Here is a 24,306-nt window from a genome sequence, read left to right as displayed (position 1 = left end):
GTCGCAAACACTAATGTTTTGGTAGGCTGTGTCGACTAAGTGTCGTAAAAGCTGTTTACTAAAATCTACATTTCCCGGTGTGCATTTCTTCGAAAGCTTTCCTTTTTTCCCTTCTGTGTAAACAAAATCAAGGCAGAGTGACTCGCTGGCTTGTACGTACAGCTTACCGCTTTTCCTAATGAAATTAGCTGCATATAAACCTTATTACGCGGGGGATTCGTGATTTTCTTCAGAACAGTCCAGATAAATTCTTGTCATGAGGACGGGTCATATGGATAAAAAAATGGCTGCTTATTTGTAATTCTTTAAGCATCTGTTTATCACAGGTCGTATTTGGTGGCCGTCTTTTTTACACGCCTTCTGAAAATAACTGGAATTACACCGCTAGCTCTTTTAATGAGTGACGCTAAAAGGAAATTCATATCCAAAGCGGTTTTCGCCAAGTGGTTCATTGGCTGCCTGGCACTGCTGTCTAAATAATGTTTTAGCATTTCCGTCGGAACAAGTGTCTTTTTGATTGTCAATATTACTGGAATTCATGTCAACAACAATCAACTGGTGACGTGTTTAAAGTTTAAATCACATTGGATGACATCTTGTTGGAAATAACAGAAGATTTATTTTCCCTTATTGTTGGTGAATTATTGATTACCACTAGCATCATCATCATCATCATCATCATTATCCTGCCGGGTTCATTTCGTTTGATCATACTGCTTCGTATTTATATATAAAGATTGTGTGAGAGAGAGAGAGAGTGGTTGTATCTGGAAGTATTCATGGCTAGATTATTCAGTTAAACCTGTCCGGGTGGATATTGATGGTGCTTTGTACCCATGTCACTTTCACTCAGCAGGAAATATGATCAGTTCACCAGATCTGGTGGCTTTCACGAAAGATGATGACTTCAGAGACACCTATGTGGAGATTAACTCGCTGCCAGAACAGTTCTCGCTGCCTCTCTTCCCCTATGCTGGAAATGCCAACCCTTGGGCCAAGGCTTCCTTTGCCAAATTCACCAAGGACTTCATTCTCATCTCCGAGTTTTCCGAACAAGTGGGGCCCCAGCCACTGCTGACCGTCCCGGATGACCCCAAAGCCTGGGGCACCTTTGATCTCAATTACTTCTCTCTCAGGATTATGTCAGTGGATTATCAGGCCTCCTTTGTGGGGCACCCTCCGGGCTGCGGGTACCCCAAGCTTAACTTCGTGGAGGACTCCAAAGTAGTGCTGGGCGACTCCAAAGAAGGGGCATTTGCCTACGTCCACCACTTAACCCTTTACGACCTGGAGGCCAGGGGCTTCGTGAGGCCTTTCTGCATGGCCTACATCTCCTCTGACGAAGACAAGATCATGCAGCAATTCCAGGAGCTCTCCTCTGAGTTCTCCAAGGCATCCGAGTGCCTGAAGACTGGAAACCGGAAAGCCTTCGCCAACGAACTGGAAAAGAAGCTGAAGGACCTGGAGTACACCAGGACCGTGCTCCACAAGGAAGCTGAGCTGCAGAAGAAAGAGAACGGCTGCTACTCAACCCAAGCAATAGAGAAAGCCAACGAGCTGGCTAACGTGGAGAAATCAATCTACGAGCACAAAGACCTTTTAAAGCAGGTCACGTCCTACCCTAACAGAAAAATGAAGGACCCTGAGTTCCTCCCTTATGAACCTGAACCGCCCTCTGAGCCTCCTGGAGCGGACCAGGACCAGATCTCCGGTGTCTCTAATCCCGACCACCCCTCGGACAACCCCAGCAATACACGCAGGCCGTCTTACACCCCTCAGTTCATAAAGGCAAAATCAGCCAAATGTTTCGACAAGCGCTTGAAAACGCTGGAAGAGCTCTGTGATGTCTACTTCTTCAACCAGACCATGGACCAGCTGACTCAAATCGAGAAGATCTTCAGGGGCGACCTCTGCTACATCTCCACCAGCCAGATAGACACAGCTCTTTTGAAGCAGCAAAAAATCACCAACTTTCTTTTTGAGGTTTTCAGAGATTGGGAGGAGGAACCTGAAAAGCCCCAGTATGGTGAAAATCTAGCCCCCAACAGCAATAACTCTTCCAATCCTGCCCCCTCTAATGAGCCCGCCAGCCTGGAGTCATACACATCCTGCGTGGAGACTGTGCTTATTAAAATGGAGCAGGACATCAGTGAGGAAGGGCAGCAGGAGACAGAGTCCAGCCTTTGTGACATCACTCAGGACAATTCCGAAGAGTGCCTGGAAGCGGATATGAAAGGCAGTGTAAGCAGCGGAGAGAGCATCGAAGTGCTGGGAACGGAGAGATCTTTCCCTGCTCAGGGATCCTTCATCCAATCAGAGAGCCAGGCGAGTCTGCAGGTACATTATCCTGAGGTGGTCCGAAGGAAGGAGGCGAGCAAGAGGACAAACAGCCAGGACAGCATCGAAGTGCTGAGCACCACAGAATCGATCATACCCGAGGATCTAAGGGCATCCTGCCCCGGTGCTATTTACGAGGAGGAGCCTTACAATGACAGTTCTTTAGAGCACATGTACCAGTCTCCAGCTTCCAGCCAGCGGCTGGTGGACTCCGGCATGCAGGATGCAGGGGGTTTTGGAAAGGAGGCCACAGAGCAGGCTGATTCTGCCTGCTGCATCGGACAGGAGGGCCCCCGCTTCGAGGAGCCAGCCCCTGAGCTCGGCCAGGAGTGCAGCGACAACGGAGTGGTGAAGGTGGCCCCCAGGTCAAGCAGGGCTGGGGAGCAGGCCCCGGGTGTGGATGATGGGGCTCCGGCAGCGCTGCTTTCATACGAGCTGAACCTCATTTACCTCTCTGACGAGGTGTCCAGGCTGGACCTGGACGACGTTTCAGACAGCACCAGCTTCATGAGCACCTCCACCAGCTCCGAGCGTGCTGCTTCTCCATTCCTCTCAGGCAATCCCATCACTGTGAAGCACAAGAGGAAAGCCGGGCAGGGTGCCCTGAGGTTTATCAGGCAGTACCCGTTCGCCCAGCAAGCCATATTCTCCTTGCTTAGTGGGAGGACACTGGTAGTGATGGGCGCAGATGAAGGAAAGGTGAGAAAGCTGGTGAGTGCCCTGTCCATCTTCGTGCCAAACCTGGGCAAGTATGCGGAAACGATAAAGCCCTGGCTGACCTCCCCCTTCCAAATCACAGATCTGCACAGCTGGAAGCTGATCGGGCTGCACAGGTAGGTTTACTGTCTGTACAATCACTGTGTGCGCAAATTCAGCATTGGAGTGTTTCACCTTGGAGCATGAGAACTAGACACATTCACTTCCCCCAGTGCTCTTGTGTTTGCTACATCTGCTCTGAACATCAGTCTGTTGTATATGCATAAACATACATGAAAAGACATTTAAAATATAAAATACATTTTACTGTAGAAAATAAATTGACAGTCTACATTAGTAAACAGACATCTTACTATTGGATCAAATCATGGGCGAGTATGTTGCTTATGGAGATGTCTGATGTTGCATGCATTTCCACAGAGACAGAAACATGTCTCTTGACGTCAGTGTGGTTACCCTCAGCTAGGTATTGTTCCTCCAAATAGCCGTAGAGTATAATCAGTATAGTACACACAGAGATAGCTGGTATTTGCAGGTTGAAACAGTAGAAATAAAAGCCACAATGCTGGTGCTAATATTCTCTCCCCTCTGGTTTGCAGGGTGGCCTCTCCCACTGGCTCCAGCATGCTGTTCTCCCTGAACCGCTACAGCCGCTACATCAGCATCCTGGACGCGGATCACAAGACCCTGCGCTGCCCCCCCTACAAGGGCACGCTGATCGGCAGACTGGCGGACCACCGGACACAGATCAAGCGCGGCAGCACCTACTTCATGCATGTGCAGAGCATGCTGAGCCAGCTCTGCTCCAAGGCCTTCCTCTACACCTTCTGCCACCACCTGCACCTCCCCATCCACCCAGGCGAGGGAGACGCCTCGGTGGCAAGCCGACGGAGAGGCTTCCTGCAGCACCAGCTGGGCATCTCGGGCGAGGATGTCAAGATCGTGCAGTTCCTGGGCGAGCTCATCAAACTGTACTACCTTCAGGAGCCTGGAAAGGGGGCCACACCTCCTGTCTTCAGGTTTGACTACACCACCAGCTTTCTATATAAGATCTAGGGATGGCTGGCATTCGTTTAAAGGGATGTTGGAAGATCCTGCTTGATTCGAATAGTAGGTGGTGTTTGGGGCAGGCTTTAAGATTAATGAATGTAAGTTATTTGTGGTATGGTGTTATTTTTTGAATGATCCCTTCAATGTGTTTTTCCAGAATAAGGCAGGTGCTGCTACTGCTGTGGATTGCAGATGCTCCCGTAGTTTTGGGTACATTTTTGGTTTTAGGTCTTTGGACAACAGCAGTGAGTGCAGCTTGTTTTAAAAAATCTTTATTGTTGCAAATCTCAAGCCTGTCAAGATAGAACAGTAGCAATGATATCCTTCCATCTCTGTTAATTTGACACGAGACATTGTCAGAAACTGACAGGGTTTGATATTCAAATGAATTGCCTCATTTAGTTTAGTAATTGTTCAATTGGTTCAGTTTTAAAAAAGGAACAGCTTCAGCAAATAAATGTAAAAAAATTTAAATCACATTTTAATCTAAAGCTGCTTTATAGCCTGTTAACCGAACTGCATAATAAACAGCAACAAATCTTGCACAGTCGAGACTCAAGTGTTAAAATATAATTTTTACCGAACCTGAAACTAACCCTATTGTAACAGCACACAGTCACATGCATGAAGTGTCATCTGTCAGTGAGGTTAATGTTGTCTGAAATGTGCGTTCTTTGTAGTATGGACTGAATCGTATGTGGGAAGGCTTGGCTGAGGCTGAGCCACTAATACATGCTCCTGCCCAGCTGCTGGGTCAGACCCTTTAGGATTGGCTATAAAGAATGGTTCGGTGTCCACAAGCTATTACGCATGTGAAATGTGAACTAATACTGGACACAATAATGCTGCAAGAATGGACAAGATGTTGCATGTTTACCTTCTTAACAAAAACAAAAAAAAAATAATCATTTTGCAGTATCATTTTTGTATACATTGGTAAGTGGAGTTTGTAACGCAAGTCAAGCATGGTCTGTAATCTGCACAGGTACAGTAGCTGTGTGGTGGCCAGCCATTTTAGTGAAGGAAAGGGCAAACGTGGACTATAGTGCTAGTCAGTGAATCTGTGCCCCGCAGTCAAATCTGTATATTGTAATTTTGGTTTCGATCATATCTAGACCAAGAGGGCACTATACTGTATATAAACCAACCAAGATGAATGTAATGTACAGTAAAGTATTTTCATGTGTAAGCAGTAAACCCTGTTGAGACTTTCTTAACTCTCTCTAAGGACAGGTTGTTGTAGGGTAGGGTTAATTAACCCATCAAATGATTTGATTTTTCAGTGGTGGAATTTATTTAATATTGTACTTGTGTATTGTTTCTCCATGAATCCCCTCTGAATTTTAAACTGCTCAAATACAATTAACTGTTATGATTTCAGTGTTTTCATCTTTTATGTGTTGCTCCTAACCTGGTGCTGATGCGCATATAGTCGCTGAAGCGTTGCAATCATGCAGTCAGTTGGCACCTGCAGTTAAATCAATCATGTTAAACCGATGAGTATTGAAGACAACGGGGAAGCTGAACAGAAGTTCATGAATTAAATCACTGCTGCTAAATGTCATATATCCAAGACCTCCGAAAAAAATAAGAAGGCTGTAGCACAATTAGTATTTTCAAACCGAAGTCTACATGCTGCATTTGGCAAAGTATGTGTGTATAGTACAGTATATATCTATCAATACAGTATGAAGGACAAAGGAACGTTTATCCCTGCTAACTTTGCAACACTTTGACGTGATAAGAGGCGAATGCTTGGGTACTTAAACAGGCTTACAGTGTCATTTTGGAAGGTCGTTTAGAACCAAGTGTGCAAACTTTCTAGGGGAGCAGAAGCTTAGCAGATTGGTGCACTTGCTCTACGTGGGTTACATGTTAAAGTGTGCCATAGAAACCAGAATCGTATTTTGCACAACTGGCCCAGGAGTTATTTTTATAGGTTTGTTGTAGCAGCTGTAATGGGGGCTATAATGTTTTCCCTATTCTAAGCAAAGGTTGTAATGTTTTTTGTTTTTTTTGCCAAAAAAAAAAAAAAATCAATTTAACAAAATTCTGTATGCAATTTTAATGTTATGGTATTGTACTGTATATTTTTGTTTGTTTAACTGGAGGGCCTTTATTCAGTATGCACTATTATTTATCTTTTCTGAAGCCTAAATCTTGCTTTATTGTGCCCAATAAATGTATTGCTTTAAAAGAGGAGGCAGACAGGGTGGTTCAAATTAAAACCCTACATTCAACACACACAGTAAACTATTCAACAACTGTGACAGGTGTGGAAAGATATATATTGGGCTTTTCTAAGTTCACTTAAGATCAATGTGTACTAGTTCACAATCAACTGTATCAGGACATAACTGACCCTGGTTGGAATCTGATTTTCTTACTGCACTATATGAGTGACAGTCTGTACAAACCCATGCATGTGGTCTATACTTTACTGGTTGATTGTTAGTTTTCTCCATTCACTTATTTTCTTCTTTTGGTCTGTTAAAGAGAACACTGTCTATTTGAAATTGTACCTTCATCTATTGTTTCAAACAGTTGTCTTGCAATGGCAAACCCACTGGAAAAAAACCCCATTGGTAATAAACATGTTTGAACAATGGCAAAGCCAGGCACCAGTGTGTTACTTTCCACAAAGAAAATGTTTGGCAATTAATTCCTGATTGACATATCAAACATGTACTGTAATTACTGTTCCTTTGTTAAACGTAGTGTTTACAGTGTGAAGGATGGATGCATGCTAGTTAACATGAAATAACATGCAGGCTCATCAAGGGGTTGCTTTAGAAACAGGGTTCCTTGCAGGTTCCTTGTAGCCTCATACATACATATACACACATATACACACACACACGGTACACGGTACACGGTAAATGGTTCCAATCCATTTCTTTAACATTGTTAAAAGTTCTACACATGTCTAACTTTAAGCATTCAAGTATTTTTCACAGTATAATGTTTCCGCATTAAAAGAAAACTTTAAATGGCTTTTAAAAAATTTTTTTTTTTTTTTTTTCAAACTCTTTCCTTTTGGTTTTGGAAACGTAAGCTCCATAGATCCAATGAAGCTTAAATTAATCTTTACCTTTATACTTCCAGTAACACTTTCACTTTCAAAAAAGTCAAAGTAATGTGGCAAACAGAGGTACAGTGGTGAAAAGAAAAAAAGAGAGAAAGCCCTGCTACTCTGTGCTACCAGTTTAGAGTTTCAGATGCTTGGGGTGGAGTTTTGAGCAGTGCGCTATTGTCCAGTAAAGACAGGATGGTCCAGGAACCTGGTCTGATACATGATCACACTATTCTCAGTTTGTTCTTCAGCTGCAGGAAACTGTTTGAAGTGTTCCAACATGTAGCATCCTGGAGAGGTAAATAAATAGAGAGACTCCAGTCAATGATGTGCAGTATTTGAAATAGGCTTCAACAATAACAGCATAAAGGGCATTCTACACACTTCGATTCAGGTCAGAGACACAAGGACATGTTTTTTTTTATTTTTTTTTTATATAAAGCTTGAGATGACTTTCTAGCACACAAGATGGCTGTAGAGTACTGTTCATCTCAGATGATCATAAGCACAGCATTTTCAGTCCAGGTCTTCATTCCAACCAGGTCCTTAAATTATTGAATTGAAAACCAATTGCATCAGTTAGTGGAGGATATTAAATCCTTCAATTTAAAATCATCATAAATTCTACTCTAATGCAACACAGTTAAAAAAAAATCTCACCTGGTTTTGAAGAAGTGTGGCAAGATTCCGCTGCCATGGGCAATTTTGAAAACTACAAAATGCAAAAATAAATAAATACATTAAAAATTAAGCTCAATGCATATTGTACACCCCAGGACACGTCTCCAACGCCTTGCAAAATAATTCATTAAAAGCAGCCTTTTCTATTTGATTGTACCCAAAATCTACATATTTAAATGCAATTATAAAGGGTCTACACATTTAACAATGAGGTGCAGATATAGAGCGTTTTGTTCTCCCATCCCCCACCCATTTATTCTACTTACTCATTCCAGTGTTCCAGCAGAAAATCTACAATCCTGTGTGCAACAGGCCTTAACACGGCGTGCTCGTACGAAATTAGGAAAAAGATGAAGTGACCGATGTGCTCTGCATCGGACTGCGGCAAGGTCCTAAAAACACCAGCGACACAGATACAAATCAATTACATTTTTCTGAAATTGTTTTATAAAACTTTTAGGATGAGAGCCAATACCGTACCTGATAAGCAACGTGTTATTTTTCTCATTCAGGTCTTTGATAAGGCAATCAAGAAATGCATGCAGGACATCGTGTCTGACACTGAGACTTTTGAACAGGTATTTCAGTGCCCACATGTTCCGCTGGAGAAAGAAAGATGAAAATGTAATATTAGAGTAAGGCATTAAGCTTCTTCCTCTCAACCTCGTTTCTCTATTGCACAGCTAACGGATCATCCAATTAGTTGTGTGTTCGAACGATACATTTATAAGTACTTAATAAGTACTTTGCAGCAAGTTAATAGACCCGACACAGAGAATAAGCAGCACGTATTTGGATATTGGGATAGTTTACCCTTGCGAATATCTCTATCTATCTGCAAACACATTAATACACACAGTGCAATCAAAAACAAGTTTGATGTTTGTTTTTAGTTTTTATTGGAGCCCTGTGTTTCTCAAGGAATACATAATTAACTAAATCTATTCCAGTCTGCCGACTGGAAATGCAAATACTGTAAAACTAAAATCCCACCCTAAACGCCATGGCAATGTTCAGGACTGTGCACATGTGAGCATGAATCAGCCTTTGAACCAGTGCTTGAGTGACAAGCATCAGCATGGCTTCATCTGGGAAATGCTAGAAGGGACAAAAAGGGAAAAAATTAGACTTCCATATAAAAAAAATAGTTTTTAAAAATGCAATGCATCTAGAATCTAGTGTCAAATACACTGTGAAATAAACATGGACTTTAATCCCCTTTTGGATGCAGAAATGTTGAAAATTACTGTTTAAAAGCACAAGTCTGACAGGTTCACTGGGAACTTTATTTGTAACCCAACCAATCTGGTACCTGGTTCTCTTAAAACATGCAATTGCTCAAGTTTCATATCGATTTACTATGAAATGACAGCCTTGGTTTTTTTTATTATTATTTTAGACTAAACGTGACTTCTGACCTTAGATAGGAACACACTTACATTGCTGTAAAACTGTTTTGGTAGAATGATGATCTGCTTCGTCTCCAACTCCTTCAAGACCAGGTCTGCGGTTTCTCTAATTCTCTATGGGAAGACAAATGAAGTGTTCACACTGCAAACAGAACTGAAACTGAACAGCAAGCAGTCCAAAAGCTGTGAAGCTCTAGATCCTGGGCTACGGTTTGAAAGTACATGTGCAAATACAAATATCGCTTTGCTACCAATAGCCTACTAATATTGCCAGCTGCACTCCTAACCCTAAGCCTTTGTATGGTATAGTTAGATATTGCACATTCTAAGACTGTTACCTCCAAGCTGTCTACATCACACGCAATTACTAGAAGTGCACATGTATTTACATTTCAAGCTCATCACCATATAAAAAAAACACATTTTACACACATCTATCATGATCTATTCTATCATGATCTATAACAACCTACCTGCTGAAATTCCTCTTCTGGTTCTTTCCAAGTCACACAGATGAAACTTCCATCCCGTGCCAGCTTTGAGTCACTGCAGGAAGCCTGGATTAGATCTGCCCAGCTGTCTGGCTTTAAAAGCACACAAGCAGATTTTGTAGATTTGTGTATCTATATCTATATCTATATATGCTCTTGGTTTCAGTACTTACATTCATATACAATTGTGCATTGCAATTCAAGATTCGGAGTCCTACTTTTATGACATCGCTCTTCTTCACAGGGACATGACCTAAAGTGCAAACATTTGAATACTTAGGAAAGCAGAAGGGTCTCAATGTGTTACGTACTGCCATTTAAAAGAGAAGACATTCCGATTTATTTTTGTGAGGGTCTCGCATTTAAAAATAAATAAGTGTTACCCGTGGGGGTCTCCCATACGCCTGAATAGAAGGGCTCATTCCCAACTGGTACCTGTCCAGTTCTCAGGATTTTCAGGTACATGGTAAACTGTCTGGGGGTCAGGCGACAGGCGGTGCAGCAGCTCACGTCGTGTGAATGAAACAAGTGGTGCCCAGCCGAGGTGAAATCACCGTGCTTGCACATGAAGAACGGGATCAGGTCTTTGAGCCTCTGCAATCTACACACACACAGAAATAGAAATATATATATATATATATATATATATATATATATATATATATATATATATGTATAGATTATATGCATGCTTCACATTATATATGCATTCTTGCATGATCAAATTGTGACACTGTTTAGTTCCAAACACAGCTGTGGATCGTACGATTACTTTATTCTACTTACTCAGCTCTGTTATTGGTTCTCACTACCTTGAGGTAACGAGCCAGCTCTCTGTATCTGATTTGGAGACAAGGAAAAAAAAAAAATAATAATAATAATAATTATATATATATATATATATATATATACACACACACTGTTTATTCCAAAATAGCTTAAGGAACAAATAATATATTATTAAATATAATTTGCAGCATAATGTAAGAACTTTTTTTTTTTTTTTTTTTTTTTTTTTTTTTTAAAAGAACCTAGATGCAAAGCAACCTGCTAAAGAATCTAAGAGAAAAGCTTTGCGCTGGCCTTCATTATTGTACCACTGTGACTAGGCAATAAAATACATACTAGCAAAAGAAAAAAAAAGCAGCCATACTTGTTTTGCTCCCTTAGTTTCTCGGTTCGTGCGAGAACCACGTGTATGGACTCAAACAGGACCTCCTTCTTTCCCTTCACAACTCTCTCTCCAGTGATGTTCTGGCCTCTCAACACAGACACCAGCAAAGAGTCCTCCCAGAGGTAGACATTCAAACTGTAAAGAGAGAACAACTTCACCTCTCAGAGACACACACAAAGCTGCATCCCAGAGGTAGACATTCAAACTGTAAAGAGAGAACGACTTCACCTCTCAGAGACACACACAAAGCTGCATCCCAGAGGTAGACATTCAAACTGTAAAGAGAGAACGACTTCACCTCTCAGAGACACACACAAAGCTGCATCCCAGAGGTAGACATTCAAACTGTAAAGAGAGAATGACTTCACCTCTCAGAGACACACACAAAGCTGCATCCCAGAGGTAGACATTCAAACTGTAAAGAGAGAACGACTTCACCTCTCAGAGACACACACAAAGCTTCATCCCAGGTCACTTGCAGAAGGTTGGTAGAATCCCTAAATACCCTATGGGTGGGCTTCCATGAAGAGATACCTTGTGTCTAGACAGTAGGGATGGTACATTCCGTTCAATTTCTTAAACATTTAAAAAGCTTTAACATTTTGCGGATCCTTGTAACCAATCTGATCAAACGAATCAAAAACACATCCCGAGAAGCCCTCCCTTAGGCATGAATATGTTCAAGGACTTCCATGAGCAGGGTAACTTGTGTCTCTAGACAGTAAGGATTCGACATGCCTTTCACTTTCCTACACTTTAAAAACATTACGATAAAATACAGTCCCTTCAAACCTTTTAAAACCTTTAACAATGGAGTCAGCACTCCAGGATTAATGGCAACAATGACCATAGCAGTGAGGTCAGAATTGGTTTGGCATGTCAATCAGACCATCATCATCATCATCACCATCATCATCAGACCTACCAGTTTAAAAAGCAGCGGCAGTAGGGGGGAAGGAACAGAGACTTGTAAAAGTCAATGAGCTTTTTTGAGAACGAAGAAGGAAAGTCAGAGACAACCAGCAACCTCTGGAGAATTTCTATAATCCTGTAACAAATTATTATTATTATTATTAGGCTATCACAGAGGAGTGTGAAAATCTACTTCATTGTAGGCTCATGAAGATTGCTTTTTTTATGTTCTGATTTGGTCATTTAGATTTCTATCACTACTCATTATTTTTCATTATTTTTAAAAATGCTGTAGTATAACATCACTAAAATGACTTAGCATTTCCATGTTGAATACATTAAAAACCGCACCTTTGTAGCAGTAAAGGAACTGCTTCTGGAACAACTCTGGTGTTTGGCATACTATGACTAAGAAAAACAAAACGAAAAAATTATTAATGCTAACCGTGTCATACATAAATGAAAGCATACAGCATCATTATGATACATAACAGAGCTACCAATAGAGTCACTGTGTAGCTACCTACCCCAACGGCTGCTTATGGAGTAAAATTCGCTGGGCTGCTCCCAACAACACAACTGCAAAGGTTTTGGGTTTCTCTCCATTTGCTTTTTCCAGGAACTCTAACACTAGCTGATAGACATTCGAATAACTGTGAACAAACAAAACAAAATTCAAAGTGTTATGGAAAGTGGCTGCTGGTCAAACACTGCTCACTACCTAGGTGAATCTGTTTCTGAATTGATAAAGAATAATATTTCTAGTTTCCTATAACTATGTTCCACAATGCGCAAACGTTAACATATCGAATTAAAAATACTGTACTTCTATTTATGGCTTCTGGTAAACACTTGCAATATAATTTTGTATTTTCTTTGATTATGCAATGTTAAATAAAAGATCTAAAATTATGTTCATATTAGTTTTTTCCTTTAAAATGAATGTCTCAGTCCTAAAATTGTAGGTGATGCAAAACTTCTGGCCATAGCTGCATGTACTGCGGTTTGTGAAACGTGGTCTGGAAACTACTCTTAGATAATGGTACTTTGTGTATAACTGTGATCTGTGATATCAGGTAAGAGAGAAAACGACTTACTTGTATATCAATATAGCTTCATGTTTTGAACTGCACCTCTTGCAGTTGACCATAGTTTGGTACTGGTTGTGACAGCAGCATGAGCAAGAATAAATGGCTGCAAGACTGGACACGGTCCCCATCATGAACTTATCATGCTCAACGGTTAAATCTGCGTCAAACTTCATCAAGAGGCTTTCTGAATAGGAAATACAGGGCGGAGGTGAATGTTGATAATTTAATTTAAAGACAGTAGTGCTCATGACTTGCAGGTTTCACTGACCACTACTCTACTGCAGTTCAATCATATTTTGCAGCTGCAACACACTTTCTCAATTCCAGTCCACAGGTTCTAAATTCCAGTCCAACGCACAGTCCAGGCGTTTTGGAGAAGGCATGTTTATAAGCAAGCTTACTTTATATTTCTTCGAAGCTGAAATAGCTTAAAAAAAAAACTATTTTTTGTTTTCTTCTACAACTTTAGGGAAAAAAAAAGGGCAAGAAATTGTTTCACCTTGTACACCCAATGTGAGGGTACTTACCAGCGTGCCGTAGGTCTGCGTCTATCTCTAGCAGGTCAAACTTAAACACAATAAGGGCTCCGATCAAAGCTTTATCTCGCCACGATTTCCAGAACGGGCTTCTTTTGTGAGCATTGCAGTGGCAAAAAGAAGGGGTAATCCAGGACTGGCACTGTAAAACAAAAAATAAAAAGAGTATCAATGAAGTTTATCAAAAAACATTGAGCTACAACAGATCATTAAATTAGTGGCAGAATGGTTATGTAGATTACTGGAGGACATAGGGCATGCTTTTCAACATCAATTTCTGTATTTATTTTCCCCCAGTAGGATTAACCCTTCGTCATCATTATCATGCACCAGCTGTAGTCTCACCTCGGAAGCCAGTTTGTCACAGATGTAGCAGTAACACTGCTCACAGAAATCACTGTTTGTTCCCACAGGTCTGCTTGTCTGATTCTCTGATTGACTGGAAATTAAAAGTAGAAAATCGGATTGTAGATACTATTAAAAATGCTTCCTAGGGAACTTACTGATCAAAGAAACTAGCAAATGAAGAAAAAATAATAATAATTGAACTTCATGCATGGCAAAATCGATTTCAGGCAATCGTTTATGTAATAATTGGAAGGCGCATGCTTTTGGCATTTGTAGAGACAGGACACAAACCAGAAAACGTGGCTCGTGCAGTCATATCTGGCATGGGGCATCACTTCTGCTTTTCTGGAGTAAGTGATAGACAGTCCAAACTCGGCATCAACCATTTCATCCGATCTGTTTTCATCTGAGACAGAGCCTACGTGCAACATATAAAAACAGGTTTTTAACAAACAGCTTTGTCTGCGAATGAAAGAACAAAATGCACGTGGGCTATTCGCTTAGGTTCATTCATTACTTCTACTAGAGCACAGATGTGATGAAGTAGCATGCAATACATTCTCTTAAATGTTAGTATCAAAAACACAACACAGGTGGCAAAGCAGCAAAACAAATGCCCATGCATCATTTCATAAGCAATATTTGGCATTCTAGATAATGCCTTCAGCAGCTCAGAACAATCTGGCGTCCCCAGCACACATTAAAAGTAAACTACCTGGAATCATTTCTTATAATAAATGTCAATGCAAAAGTTTGTTTACATTTTGGGAGAAGGTGTGAAGGTGCAGCCCAAGTCCAAGTCCTATATCAATACCACCACAGTATGGAACCCCGAAAAGGCATCATTAGACTGCATTTCTGCCTAAAATAGTAGACTGCTCACTGACAATTTCCCCTTCACTCTGTAGCAAACAACTAGCACCGATCCATCCAATATGGTAATTCACAGCTAAATACTCAAATATTATGCATGAAAGGTGCAATTCACCTGGCAATTATCTCTTCACAACTCTTAGCTTTTTCAAATAGGAACCTAAAACAAGCCATATATTGTATGTATCTCCATTAACACACAGCTGCACCGCCCTTGCTTCAACGTGCTTACCAAAGTCAGAATTCTCTTCCAATAGCAGGACAGAGGAGTTTTTGCAATCGGCTCCTGGGGACTCAATCCCTGTGTCTGTTTCATCGTCGCTGATCACAATGACGCTCTTGTCGGCCATGGTTTTAGTTTCCATCGGGTCCGGAGAAGAGGCACCGACTGTGCAGCAAAGACGAGTTAAACTGAGGATGACATTAATGCATTCAAGAATAAGCGTGCTTCCCAGCAGGTATTTAATACATTCAATTGTTAACTAATATGTACATTGCCTGTTATTATCTGCAGATTTGTACGTGGGGTTTGTTTGGTATGTTTAAATTGCATTTTACCGCACCTCTTTTGTATTTTACTTAAGTTTTGTAATTCTCCATGTAGTGTACTTTACAGTTAGGTCTATGCTTAAAAACACAAACTTCTGCCAAAAGTGTCATCCTTGCGCCTTTTTAGGTCGAGTAAAGCAAAAACAATTGCAGGTTTTGTCTTTGTAAACCTACCTATAAAATCATTGCATGTCCCACTCTCTCTCTCTCACAATCTGCAAGGATTCCTTCTTTGCCGCGCCGCAAAATACGGAACTGAAAGATACGCAGTTCCTTTACGTCAGAGCAGGGCGGAGGGTCACAGCAAAGTTATGTTTGTATGTAATAGATACTGTGAAACATTAATATGGAAAGCGATCCACGAACATGTTATCATTTACAGCTAAGATACCATTAATTAATAAGAATATATTGTATTTATACAGCGGTGTTTATTTTAGTGCGGATATGAAACGTGATGATGATGTGACTCGCATTTTCAGCACTTTGTAATGTAGTTTTGTATCTTTAATCTGGTCGTCTTTGTTACAGTACAAAACGACCTTGAGATTTTGCAACAGCCTTAAACACAGCTGCTATTGATGTTCAGCACTGCACCTATCCCTAACCCCGACACAACTATACAAAATTGCACTTTTAAGAAGATCCCTAACGGTCGCAGTTTCATAATGGTTTCAGAGGCAGGAACAAATATGTACGGCGTTTGTTTTCCTCCGGACTGTAGACGCTCCGGCACTGCACCATGTTACAGTGCATAACCTGGTGTGAATTATTTTAGGGAAATGTTGTGGCTAGTACGGGTTTCGTGTTCTGCTGTTGCAGTAAAAAACGGTTTTAATCGCGGGCTTCTGCTGAAAGAAATGAAATGGCTGAGGTACGTTTCTGTTTTATTTTATTTTTTTGTTATAAATGCATCTAAATCTGCACAGAGTGACAGTTCCATCAGCATGGATGCTAATCGACGTCGTCATTCGATGGCGTGAAGGGCATCGCATCAACAATGCACCATTAATTGTGCAAATCACAATTAATTGTGAGCTAGTCGCCATTGTCATCTAACGTTGAATGTTTATCGCAGATTAGTGACCTTGAATGGTAATTAAAAAAAAAAAATCAAACTCGTTTATATTTTTTTTATCTGAACGTGCTCTGACATTGCGATAAAACCAGACATGTTGTATTAGTAACACTTATTATTATTATTATTATTATTATTATTATTTATCGCTGCTTTTCCGAAGTGTAATCTTCGTGGTGTAACAAGCACAGAAAATGCATCTCTCAGATATTGTCAGCATGTTGGGCAGCAGTGTGGAGTAGTGGTTAGGGCTCTGGGCTCTTGAGCGGAGGGTCGTGGGTTCAATCCCAGGTGGGGGACACTATTGCTGTACCCTTGAGCAAGGTACTTTACCTAGATTGCTCCAGTAAAAACCCAACTGTATAAATGGGTAATTGTATGTAAAAATAATGTGATATCTGTAAAATGTGAAATAATGTATAATGTGATATGTTGTAACAATTGTAAGTCGCCCTGGATAAGGGCGTCTGCTAAGAAATAAATAATAATAATGTTCGAACTTAAAACTTAATTGTATGGTCATATTACCACATTACAAGTTATGGGCCTATATTAATAATATATTAATTATTACTTAACGTTGTTTTAATTGGAGTGGCAGAGTGACCCTGGGACAACGCAGCTCAAGTCAACTCCGACATTATTTATGGATTGGTTTTCTAGCATAAACCGAATGAAGGTATATTAGTTGTAATTCTGGCAGACCTAATAATGCTATTGTCTTACTACAGTATCTACTTGTTTTGTAGGAAACAGGATGCATCTAGACACTTAAGCTGCACCGCGCAGCTAAGCAGGAGGTCCGAGCCATTGAACGATGAGAAGGACCCCGGACCCGTGAAGTTCACTTCCAGTAAAGCAAGCCACCGTACCTGGTCAGTGGACCAGTCCCTCGGCAGCCGCTTTCAAAGGCCGTGGTGGAAAGTTCTTCCGATCAGTCTCATTGGACTTGTCATCTTGCTGTGGTGCTTCCTTCGGGAAGAGTCGGACGTAGACAGAGAGCTGGAGAGAAGTCTGTCGGAACGGTTCGAATCACAGCAGCCCGCACAAACTGAAACCAGCAAGCCTAAAGAGAATTCCAAGCCAAGCTAGCACCCTTTCAAAGGAGAGGTGTGCAATCTCCTGCCGTCCACCTGCCTGGCTCTATTGTGTACTGGATCTGTTTGCATATTAATAAGTGTGTCAGTTCAGGTGATTTTTTTTTATAAAACTGAAGTCAGTGGAGTTGGCCGATTTTTTTTTTTATTAGAAATGAAACCAGGAACACTGGCAGTACAGTGTAGGGTTAAAGTTGGCAGCAGGAACAGCACTAACTGAACGTGACAAGTCTTTGATGTGTTTACATTGTACTGGAGGGAAGCTTTTCTTTGTGTGGAAAGGATCATTCTATTTTCTGCTCTTCACAGATAATACAGCAGTGGGTATATTAACATCAGTTTTGATGCGACGATATGCCTTGTGAATGTTTTCAGGCTGTACAATAAATACATTGTGTCAAAATGTTTTGTAGTGTTTGTTATGTAGCCATTGAATCTCACAACCCAAGTTGTTAGTTGGAACTTCACACCCTAAATGTTTGGACTGGGTTGGTCATTTTTTGACCCATTTGTAGAATTATTCTGCAACACAGTAATGAAAATTAGTTATAATGAAAGGTGGCTTGAGTATGTGAAGGCTTTAGACCCATTATTTTAAAACTTGCTTGTCTTATGTTTGTTAACAGCAGCAGTAATACTAGGCTTTTTCTTCTACTCAAGTGTATTGGCTGTAGTTATCTGGGACATGTATTTCAAAGCGGGGGTAAATGGACATGGTTGCTGTAGAAAGAGGGAGCTAGGGCTGTGGTCCAGTCCACTTCCACACATTTAGCAGAACCAACTTGTTCAGTCTTGTTTAAATTTAAAAGTCAGACCTTTCTAAATTTATACACCTTAATTTTTTTCTTTTAAAATGTGCAATTATCATGGGGCAGATTTTTTAATAATGTGCCATCAATAACTACAAACTAAGAATTGACACTCAAGTGAGAAAAGAGTCCAATCACCGAGGCAAACGTGTACCTAAACTGAAGGCGTCTACTTCGTCCTTCAATCACAAAGCCTTTCTGCTATTCACAGTAGAGTGTAGCATCACAACACCAACTCAGAACAGTTTAACGTTCTGATAGGAATCTCCTAGAAACTGTTCCCACTTATGAAGTAACCAGAACTTTGAGCTATTACACCAATAGTTGGCAATTTAAAAAAAAAAAAAAAAAATTTGAATTCACACAAAGTGAGGTAGTGGAAAGTTTATTTACAACCCAATTAAGTCACCACAATGCAAAGAATATATATAAAAAAAAGAAAAATTACAAGTCTAATAAGTTATCCCCTTCATTGCATGCAGACTACACATTCCAGCTAACACAGAATGAGCCAGATGTATTACAATTTGATACAAACCTATTTGTTTAAAAACCTGAGCGAGTTTGAAGGAATGTTTTACAAAACACTTGCTACTTCTGCACTGAAAACCACTATCTTTTTTTCTATCAATACTAACATAACATACAAAATACAACTTCAACCTACTCATGAGGGCAGTATCAGTTCAATAAGAGTTTTAAAAAAAAAAATTAAATGGTTTTGCCCAAAGTCTTGCAGATAGTTTAAGAAAAAAAGAAAAAAAAGAAAGTGGGGGGGGGGGGCAAGGGAGTGCCATTTAAGCACGTTCCCCTCTGATTCTCCGGGCAAGCTGGATATCCTTGGGCATGATGGTCACTCTCTTGGCATGGATGGCACACAAGTTGGTGTCCTCAAACAGACCAACCAGATAAGCTTCACTGGCTTCCTGCAAGAAAACAAAAAAAAAAATGTCAACACAAGGGACAGGTCACATCTGACACTTGGCCATCGAACTAGTTCAGAGCAGATTGAACTGGCTCAAGCGCGGAATCTGGAAATGTAAACGCATGTCAAAAGGGATAGCCTGAAACATGGCGTCCACTTTACCTGAAGAGCCCCGATGGCGGCACTCTGGAACCTCAGGTCAGTCTTGAAGTCCTGCGCGATCTCCCTCACGAGACGCTGGAAGGGAAGCTTGCGGATCAGCAGCTCCGTGGACTTCTGGTATCTGCGGATTTCTCTCAGAGCGACTGTGCCTGGCCTGAGAAAAGATTTAAAAAAAAAAAAACTTCAACATCAGGGCAGATTAATTCAGTTTCACATCAATGCCAACAAAAAGTTCAATTCTTGCACCAAAGGTGCAAACAAATTTAGAATGCTGGGAGCAACATGACCTTTCTGGTTTGTCTAACATGCTCAAGCAACAAGCATTAGGATTGAATACAGAACATCTTAACACTTAAATCTACACTAGCAATGACATCTGTAGTGCTCTAACCTACTGCAAAATCCACTGAAGTATGTAGAATTGTCATATTTGTTTTAGGTAGAATTGTCGTATTTGTTTAAATACAATACACCCGAGTTAAGGTTAAAATTTAAAAACAAAATAAATTTTGAAGTGCACCAATATAGCAAGTGTTTTAACCCATGATCATTCAAGTACCTGTATCTGTGGGGCTTCTTGACACCCCCAGTAGAGGGCGCACTCTTCCTGGCTGCTTTGGTAGCCAGCTGTTTCCTTGGTGCTTTTCCACCAGTGGATTTACGGGCAGTCTGCTTGGTACGTGCCATTGCAACTCAACTTTCTGAAACAAAAAAAAAAAAAAAAAAAACGACATGGTTAGTCACTATCTGCAGTCCTAAACCCAACCCTTATTTACCAGTACCTCACCAGTTCCCTGCAGAACTAGGAACAGCCTCCATTGTAAATGGAGCAGTGTCAGTCGACTGCAAGCGTGGTTTCAGCCACTACAATGTAATCTGCTAATGCACATGTCTGTGGACACCCCAAATCAAGACACCCCTCAATTAGCCTTTGAAAAGACTTTCCACTATCGGTGCAGTGACAAAGAGCACAGGGAGCTGTTGGAAAAACCTCTTCAGTGTTGGAACGGTGAAGCAAATGTACACAGTGCAGTACATAATTTGAAATTTAAAAAAATTAAAATGAGTATCAGAAAAGTAAATGTAGGACTATTAGAAAGGAATGTAATGTTACTCTATACCACTCACTTAAATTTGAGTTACTGCTATATTATTTAGAGAAAGAACTCCTGAAATAGATAAATATAGCACTTTAAATAATTATACTGGAATATTTCGGTTTTAGTGCAATGCTATGCGTTTTGTTTGCCATGTTATATTGCAAAATAGATATATGCATGAATAATTTCACACAACGGTGTTTACACAGTACAATATATCTGTCTATTTATATTAATAACTTGGGTATAGGCGGAGCAGGACGCGCAACCACTCCGAGGGCTGCGGAGTTGTGACCAAGGAATTTCCAGTGACTAACGTTAACTGAAAATTAATCACCAGTGACTGCAAAAATAATATCCAGGAAAGAGACCAACACAGGCCACCCATGTGGGCTACACGGAGACTGACAACATGACCGGCCAATAAGGATTACTCGCTACCCCAGAGGAACGGAACTGGACGAGGGGGGCGGGACATGACGAACTACATGAAGGAGAAGATACGAACAAAATGGCAGCCTCAAAAAAGGTACCAAATAAGCGTAAATACCAACATTTAAATTTACTTGTATCAAAACGATTCGCTAGCTGTACGTGGAAAGCTAATTTCCTTGTAAAACTACAGTCCGTTACATCTGGTTATTACTACCAGTTTACAAAAAGGAAAAAAAAACAAAAAAAAAACACGTTTTGAATAAAAAAAAAAAGAGAATTAACCACAAAAAGGTGTAAATATATTTTAAACATAAAATCGAATCCAAGACCAATACCGAAAATATCTGTAGTTTAAAAACACATGGCCATTCGATATTAAAAAAAAAAAATCTTAATAAAAGTTGAGAAAAACGTTAAAATCTAGACAAAAGTAATGCCCGATTAAAAGCTTAACATATATATACCCCCACCCAACTATCAAATGATCCCACAAACGTTATATTCTGTAAACATCCAACGACGATTAATTACATGCGTTTGTCGTGTTAAACCCGGGACTAGATGTTTAGGATTGGTATTTAAAATCAGTAAATCCACACGGAATTGTATTTCAGTATATAGTAGCATGCGATTATACTGGCGATACTGCCAGTACAAATTCAAACTGCACTGAAATCGATAAGGCGGGAGATGTTTCAAATGTACAAGTCTTGTGTTTCCCCCCCTGCTGCTCCCTCTTTCTACAGCAAAAATGTATTTTAATAATGGAATTATCTATTTTGCTTTTTGACGCTGTCTCTGTGCACGGGTTTAAACCAAAAAAATAAAAATATGACAGTGTGTATGCAAGACACATTGATGTGTCAGCCCACACCAACGTTTTATTTTCGTTCCACCATTACACGACCTGCTAAAGACACGTTTCACTTCTATGTTCTCTGTAAAAAAATGTTATAACATGGCGACCTTCACAACAACATCACCGAAGCTTTGTCTGCGGCTACACCGAGCAACAACTAACATTATAAAAGAAATGCCAACTCCGCGCCAGCTTACACGCCGGCTCCGGCATCACCAAAATCGGGAATCGAGCACGCTTAGTCAGATCGGTCGAGTAAACCACTGGCAATTGCACATTCTGTAATAATATTTCAAGAAATAAAATCCCTACTCTAAGATAGCGCCATGCAACGACATCTTTGGCGCAGTTTCTTTATGTCCTGCTACAGACAGGACGCGGGGGGGAAACATGCATTCAAACGCCGCTTAGTATTTTGCAAACGTGTTAACAAAAATAAAACTACGATGGGAACAAAATTATGTTTCAGTAAAAAAATATATATATATAATTTTTTCATCAGCTTACAATAAACTCAGAAAATAGACAGCTGTACTCACCCTTCGGTTCTACGCTTCAATTGTACAACAGCTGCGATCTCCGGTCAGGATTCTGCTGCTAAATACTCGAGAAGGGGGGATTTTATACCCCGTGTGACGTCGTGGTACCATTACCGAGGCTCCGCTTTCCTATTCGCTGCGACAATTTAGTGACGCGACTGTGTGGGAAATCCCCGCCCACGTGCCTCTCACTGTTATTGTTCCTGCTTGAGCCTGGAATATGAGTGAAGTTAATACTATGGTATACAATTAAATTGAAAGTTTAAGTGTTGAGAGGTTGTTGTCTAATAATAATAATAATAATAATAATAATTTTTATCCCCATTTTGTTATGATTACAAGTGTCGAAGTAAGAACAAACCATGATGTATAATACATAAACAATTTGAAAATCTAGCATTCTTTTGTCAACTACGTGTATCCCAGATATTACTTTTTATTAAAAATAATGAATAATTTTTTTTTAAAAAAACACACGCACACAAAGAGATGTAGTTTTTTGATAAAGCGAAATCTGAAAACATTGAAATACCTCTGTAAATGCATCTAGGCTTAGCACTGCTTAGCATGTTCACTGGTTCCAATTTAAATGCGTTTTCAAGGGTTGTTGAAATAGAAAATATCCAAATACATACCACTATGTCGATCTATCTAAACAATATTGCATCGTATGCATTTTGCAGACTATTAACCACATGTTACACGTGTGTGTGTGTGTGTGTGTGTGTGTGTGTGTGTGTGTGTCTGTGTGAATATATTCCTATTCTAATATACAGTAAACACTGTATTTATGGGCATCTGAACTTCGTGGTCACCTGCTTTACTAGTCCCTAGAGCCAGGATAGTCTTTTTAATAAGTTACGAGTAAACAAGGCACTTTGTATAAGCGCACAGATATTTACAGATATTCAGTCCTATTGGTGATTGGTTTATTCTGGTCACTGTACAAAAGCTTTTACTGCTCACTGTACCATTTTAATGGCTTTGGTTTTCAAGCACTTTTTTTTTTTTTTTACAGTCTGGCTGAGGCATTTCCCAGCAAATGTGATCACACCTTCCTCTGGTGTCTTTATTGAGTCTGACAGGTAATTTGCACCTGTCTGTGCAGTTTAGCATTCCAAAACAGCCACAACAGTGCACTGGGGGAAGCGTTCACACGGCTACAACTACCTGCAAAGTTTACTGTAGTATTCAGCCATTAGGAGTGCTAAATGCTGTATGTAAAGTTATCGATGTGGAGCATGCACGGATTGCAATGGAAAACATTCAGCTATATATATACAGTATATATATATATATATATATATATATATATATATATATATATGTGTGTGTGTGTGTGTGTGTGTGTGTGATGTTCAGCTTGTCTTTGAAATGCGATTCCAGTCCTAATATACCGAATAGAACGTGTAACATTGTCTGTCAACGTTGTTTAACAGGTTGATATCATCTTAGCACAGCTGCAGAGATATATCATATCCTGCACAGAGCTTTATATCATCGAGATCACAGCATTTACATCTGGCCACACTCTGGCACTGGGTTTTTTTTTTTGTTTTTTTTTTATTATTTATTTCTTAGCAGACGCCCTTATCCAGGGCGACTTACAATTGTTACAAGATAATCTTCCTGTCAGGGTTTGACAGGAAGATTCAGTTACAAATCAATGTCAAAAAAAGCAACATTTCATCCTGCACTGAAAGTGCTGCTATGCAAAGGACTTTTGCCTTTGACCGAGATTGCACTGTGGAATTTAATTTAGAATCGATTAAAGAATAATATCATCACGTTGACAATGCTTCTTCACCAGTCCAGAGACCACTAATATCTACACCAGGTGTTTTTTTTGTTTTTGAAAAAGAAAACAAAACATTAATTTTCAAAAGATTCAAATAAACGACTTAAAAAAAATCCTTAATGGTGCTTAGTTGTTTTTTGCTCGTTCTGTAACTTTAGTTATATAGAAAGAGGGTCCACACTTGCACAGTGTATGTGAATATGTATTTATCAATATTAAGACATAGCGGTGGTTACAACAGACAGATTTCACTGCGCAGTGAA

General features: G+C 40.1%; 4 protein-coding genes across 5 annotated transcripts; 2 read left to right on the top strand and 2 right to left on the bottom strand.

Moving 5' to 3' along the window:
- Positions 1-83: 83 nt before the first annotated feature.
- LOC117417905 (guanine nucleotide exchange protein smcr8a-like) lies at positions 84-6,717 on the top strand. Its single transcript, XM_034030294.3, has 2 exons — positions 84-3,170; positions 3,654-6,717. The coding sequence occupies exons 1-2, from the start codon at positions 862-864 to the stop codon at positions 4,108-4,110; spliced, it is 2,766 nt and encodes a 921-aa protein (XP_033886185.3). The 5' UTR covers positions 84-861; the 3' UTR covers positions 4,111-6,717.
- Positions 6,718-6,982: 265 nt separating this feature from the next.
- LOC117417906 (uncharacterized) lies at positions 6,983-15,057 on the bottom strand. The gene is made up of 19 exons (XM_034030296.3): positions 14,925-15,057; positions 14,111-14,237; positions 13,817-13,910; positions 13,463-13,613; positions 12,942-13,119; positions 12,372-12,497; positions 12,196-12,252; positions 11,858-11,980; positions 10,912-11,067; positions 10,545-10,598; positions 10,142-10,359; positions 9,932-10,011; positions 9,741-9,851; positions 9,298-9,381; positions 8,852-8,956; positions 8,339-8,460; positions 8,125-8,250; positions 7,838-7,889; positions 6,983-7,467 (listed from the first exon to the last, which is right to left on the bottom strand). The coding sequence occupies exons 1-19, from the start codon at positions 15,055-15,057 to the stop codon at positions 7,402-7,404; spliced, it is 2,163 nt and encodes a 720-aa protein (XP_033886187.3). The 3' UTR covers positions 6,983-7,401.
- On the top strand, positions 15,023-17,817 carry LOC131740179 (ubiquinol-cytochrome-c reductase complex assembly factor 4). Of its 2 annotated transcripts, none has more exons than XM_059035433.1 (2): positions 15,023-15,150; positions 17,069-17,817. In XM_059035433.1, the coding sequence occupies exons 1-2, from the start codon at positions 15,023-15,025 to the stop codon at positions 17,409-17,411; spliced, it is 471 nt and encodes a 156-aa protein (XP_058891416.1). In that variant the 3' UTR covers positions 17,412-17,817. The 2 variants fall into 2 exon arrangements, 1 of the variants encoding a protein (XP_058891416.1); XR_009330806.1 differs by lacking the exon at positions 15,023-15,150 and adding an exon at positions 15,849-16,115 and having other exon boundaries at positions 17,069-17,206.
- A 777-nt stretch (positions 17,818-18,594) lies between these two features.
- Positions 18,595-22,369, bottom strand: LOC117417999 (histone H3.3A). Its single transcript, XM_034030491.3, has 4 exons — positions 22,246-22,369; positions 19,872-20,013; positions 19,313-19,466; positions 18,595-19,151 (listed from the first exon to the last, which is right to left on the bottom strand). Exons 2-4 carry the CDS (start codon positions 19,997-19,999, stop codon positions 19,023-19,025), a joined length of 411 nt encoding a protein of 136 aa, XP_033886382.1. The 5' UTR covers positions 20,000-20,013; positions 22,246-22,369; the 3' UTR covers positions 18,595-19,022.
- Between the last annotated feature and the right edge of the window lie 1,937 nt (positions 22,370-24,306).

The sequence above is a fragment of the Acipenser ruthenus genome, chromosome 13 (genome assembly GCF_902713425.1).
Source record: "Acipenser ruthenus chromosome 13, fAciRut3.2 maternal haplotype, whole genome shotgun sequence".
Taxonomy (NCBI): domain Eukaryota; kingdom Metazoa; phylum Chordata; class Actinopteri; order Acipenseriformes; family Acipenseridae; genus Acipenser; species Acipenser ruthenus.
Note: the sequence above shows the minus strand (reverse complement) of the source record. Positions and strands in the feature narration are given on the sequence as shown.

Excerpts from the sequence above, each read along its gene's own strand:
- LOC117417905 (XM_034030294.3), top strand. The coding sequence starts at position 862 with ATGATCAGTTCACCAGATCTGGTGGCTTTCACGAAAGATGATGACTTC. Across the intron at positions 3,171-3,653 it reads AAGCTGATCGGGCTGCACAG|GGTGGCCTCTCCCACTGGCT; the intron begins GTAGGTTTACTG and ends TCTGGTTTGCAG.
- LOC131740179 (XM_059035433.1), top strand. The coding sequence starts at position 15,023 with ATGACGCTCTTGTCGGCCATGGTTTTAGTTTCCATCGGGTCCGGAGAA. Across the intron at positions 15,151-17,068 it reads ATAAGCGTGCTTCCCAGCAG|GAAACAGGATGCATCTAGAC; the intron begins GTATTTAATACA and ends CTTGTTTTGTAG.
- LOC117417906 (XM_034030296.3), bottom strand. The coding sequence starts at position 15,057 with ATGGAAACTAAAACCATGGCCGACAAGAGCGTCATTGTGATCAGCGAC. Across the intron at positions 13,911-14,110 it reads TGCACGAGCCACGTTTTCTG|TCAATCAGAGAATCAGACAA; the intron begins GTTTGTGTCCTG and ends TTTAATTTCCAG. Across the intron at positions 9,852-9,931 it reads ATGCACAATTGTATATGAAT|CCAGACAGCTGGGCAGATCT; the intron begins GTAAGTACTGAA and ends GTGCTTTTAAAG.
- LOC117417999 (XM_034030491.3), bottom strand. The coding sequence starts at position 19,999 with ATGGCACGTACCAAGCAGACTGCCCGTAAATCCACTGGTGGAAAAGCA. Across the intron at positions 19,467-19,871 it reads AAGAAGCCCCACAGATACAG|GCCAGGCACAGTCGCTCTGA; the intron begins GTACTTGAATGA and ends ATCTTTTCTCAG. Across the intron at positions 19,152-19,312 it reads CCGCCATCGGGGCTCTTCAG|GAAGCCAGTGAAGCTTATCT; the intron begins GTAAAGTGGACG and ends GTTTTCTTGCAG.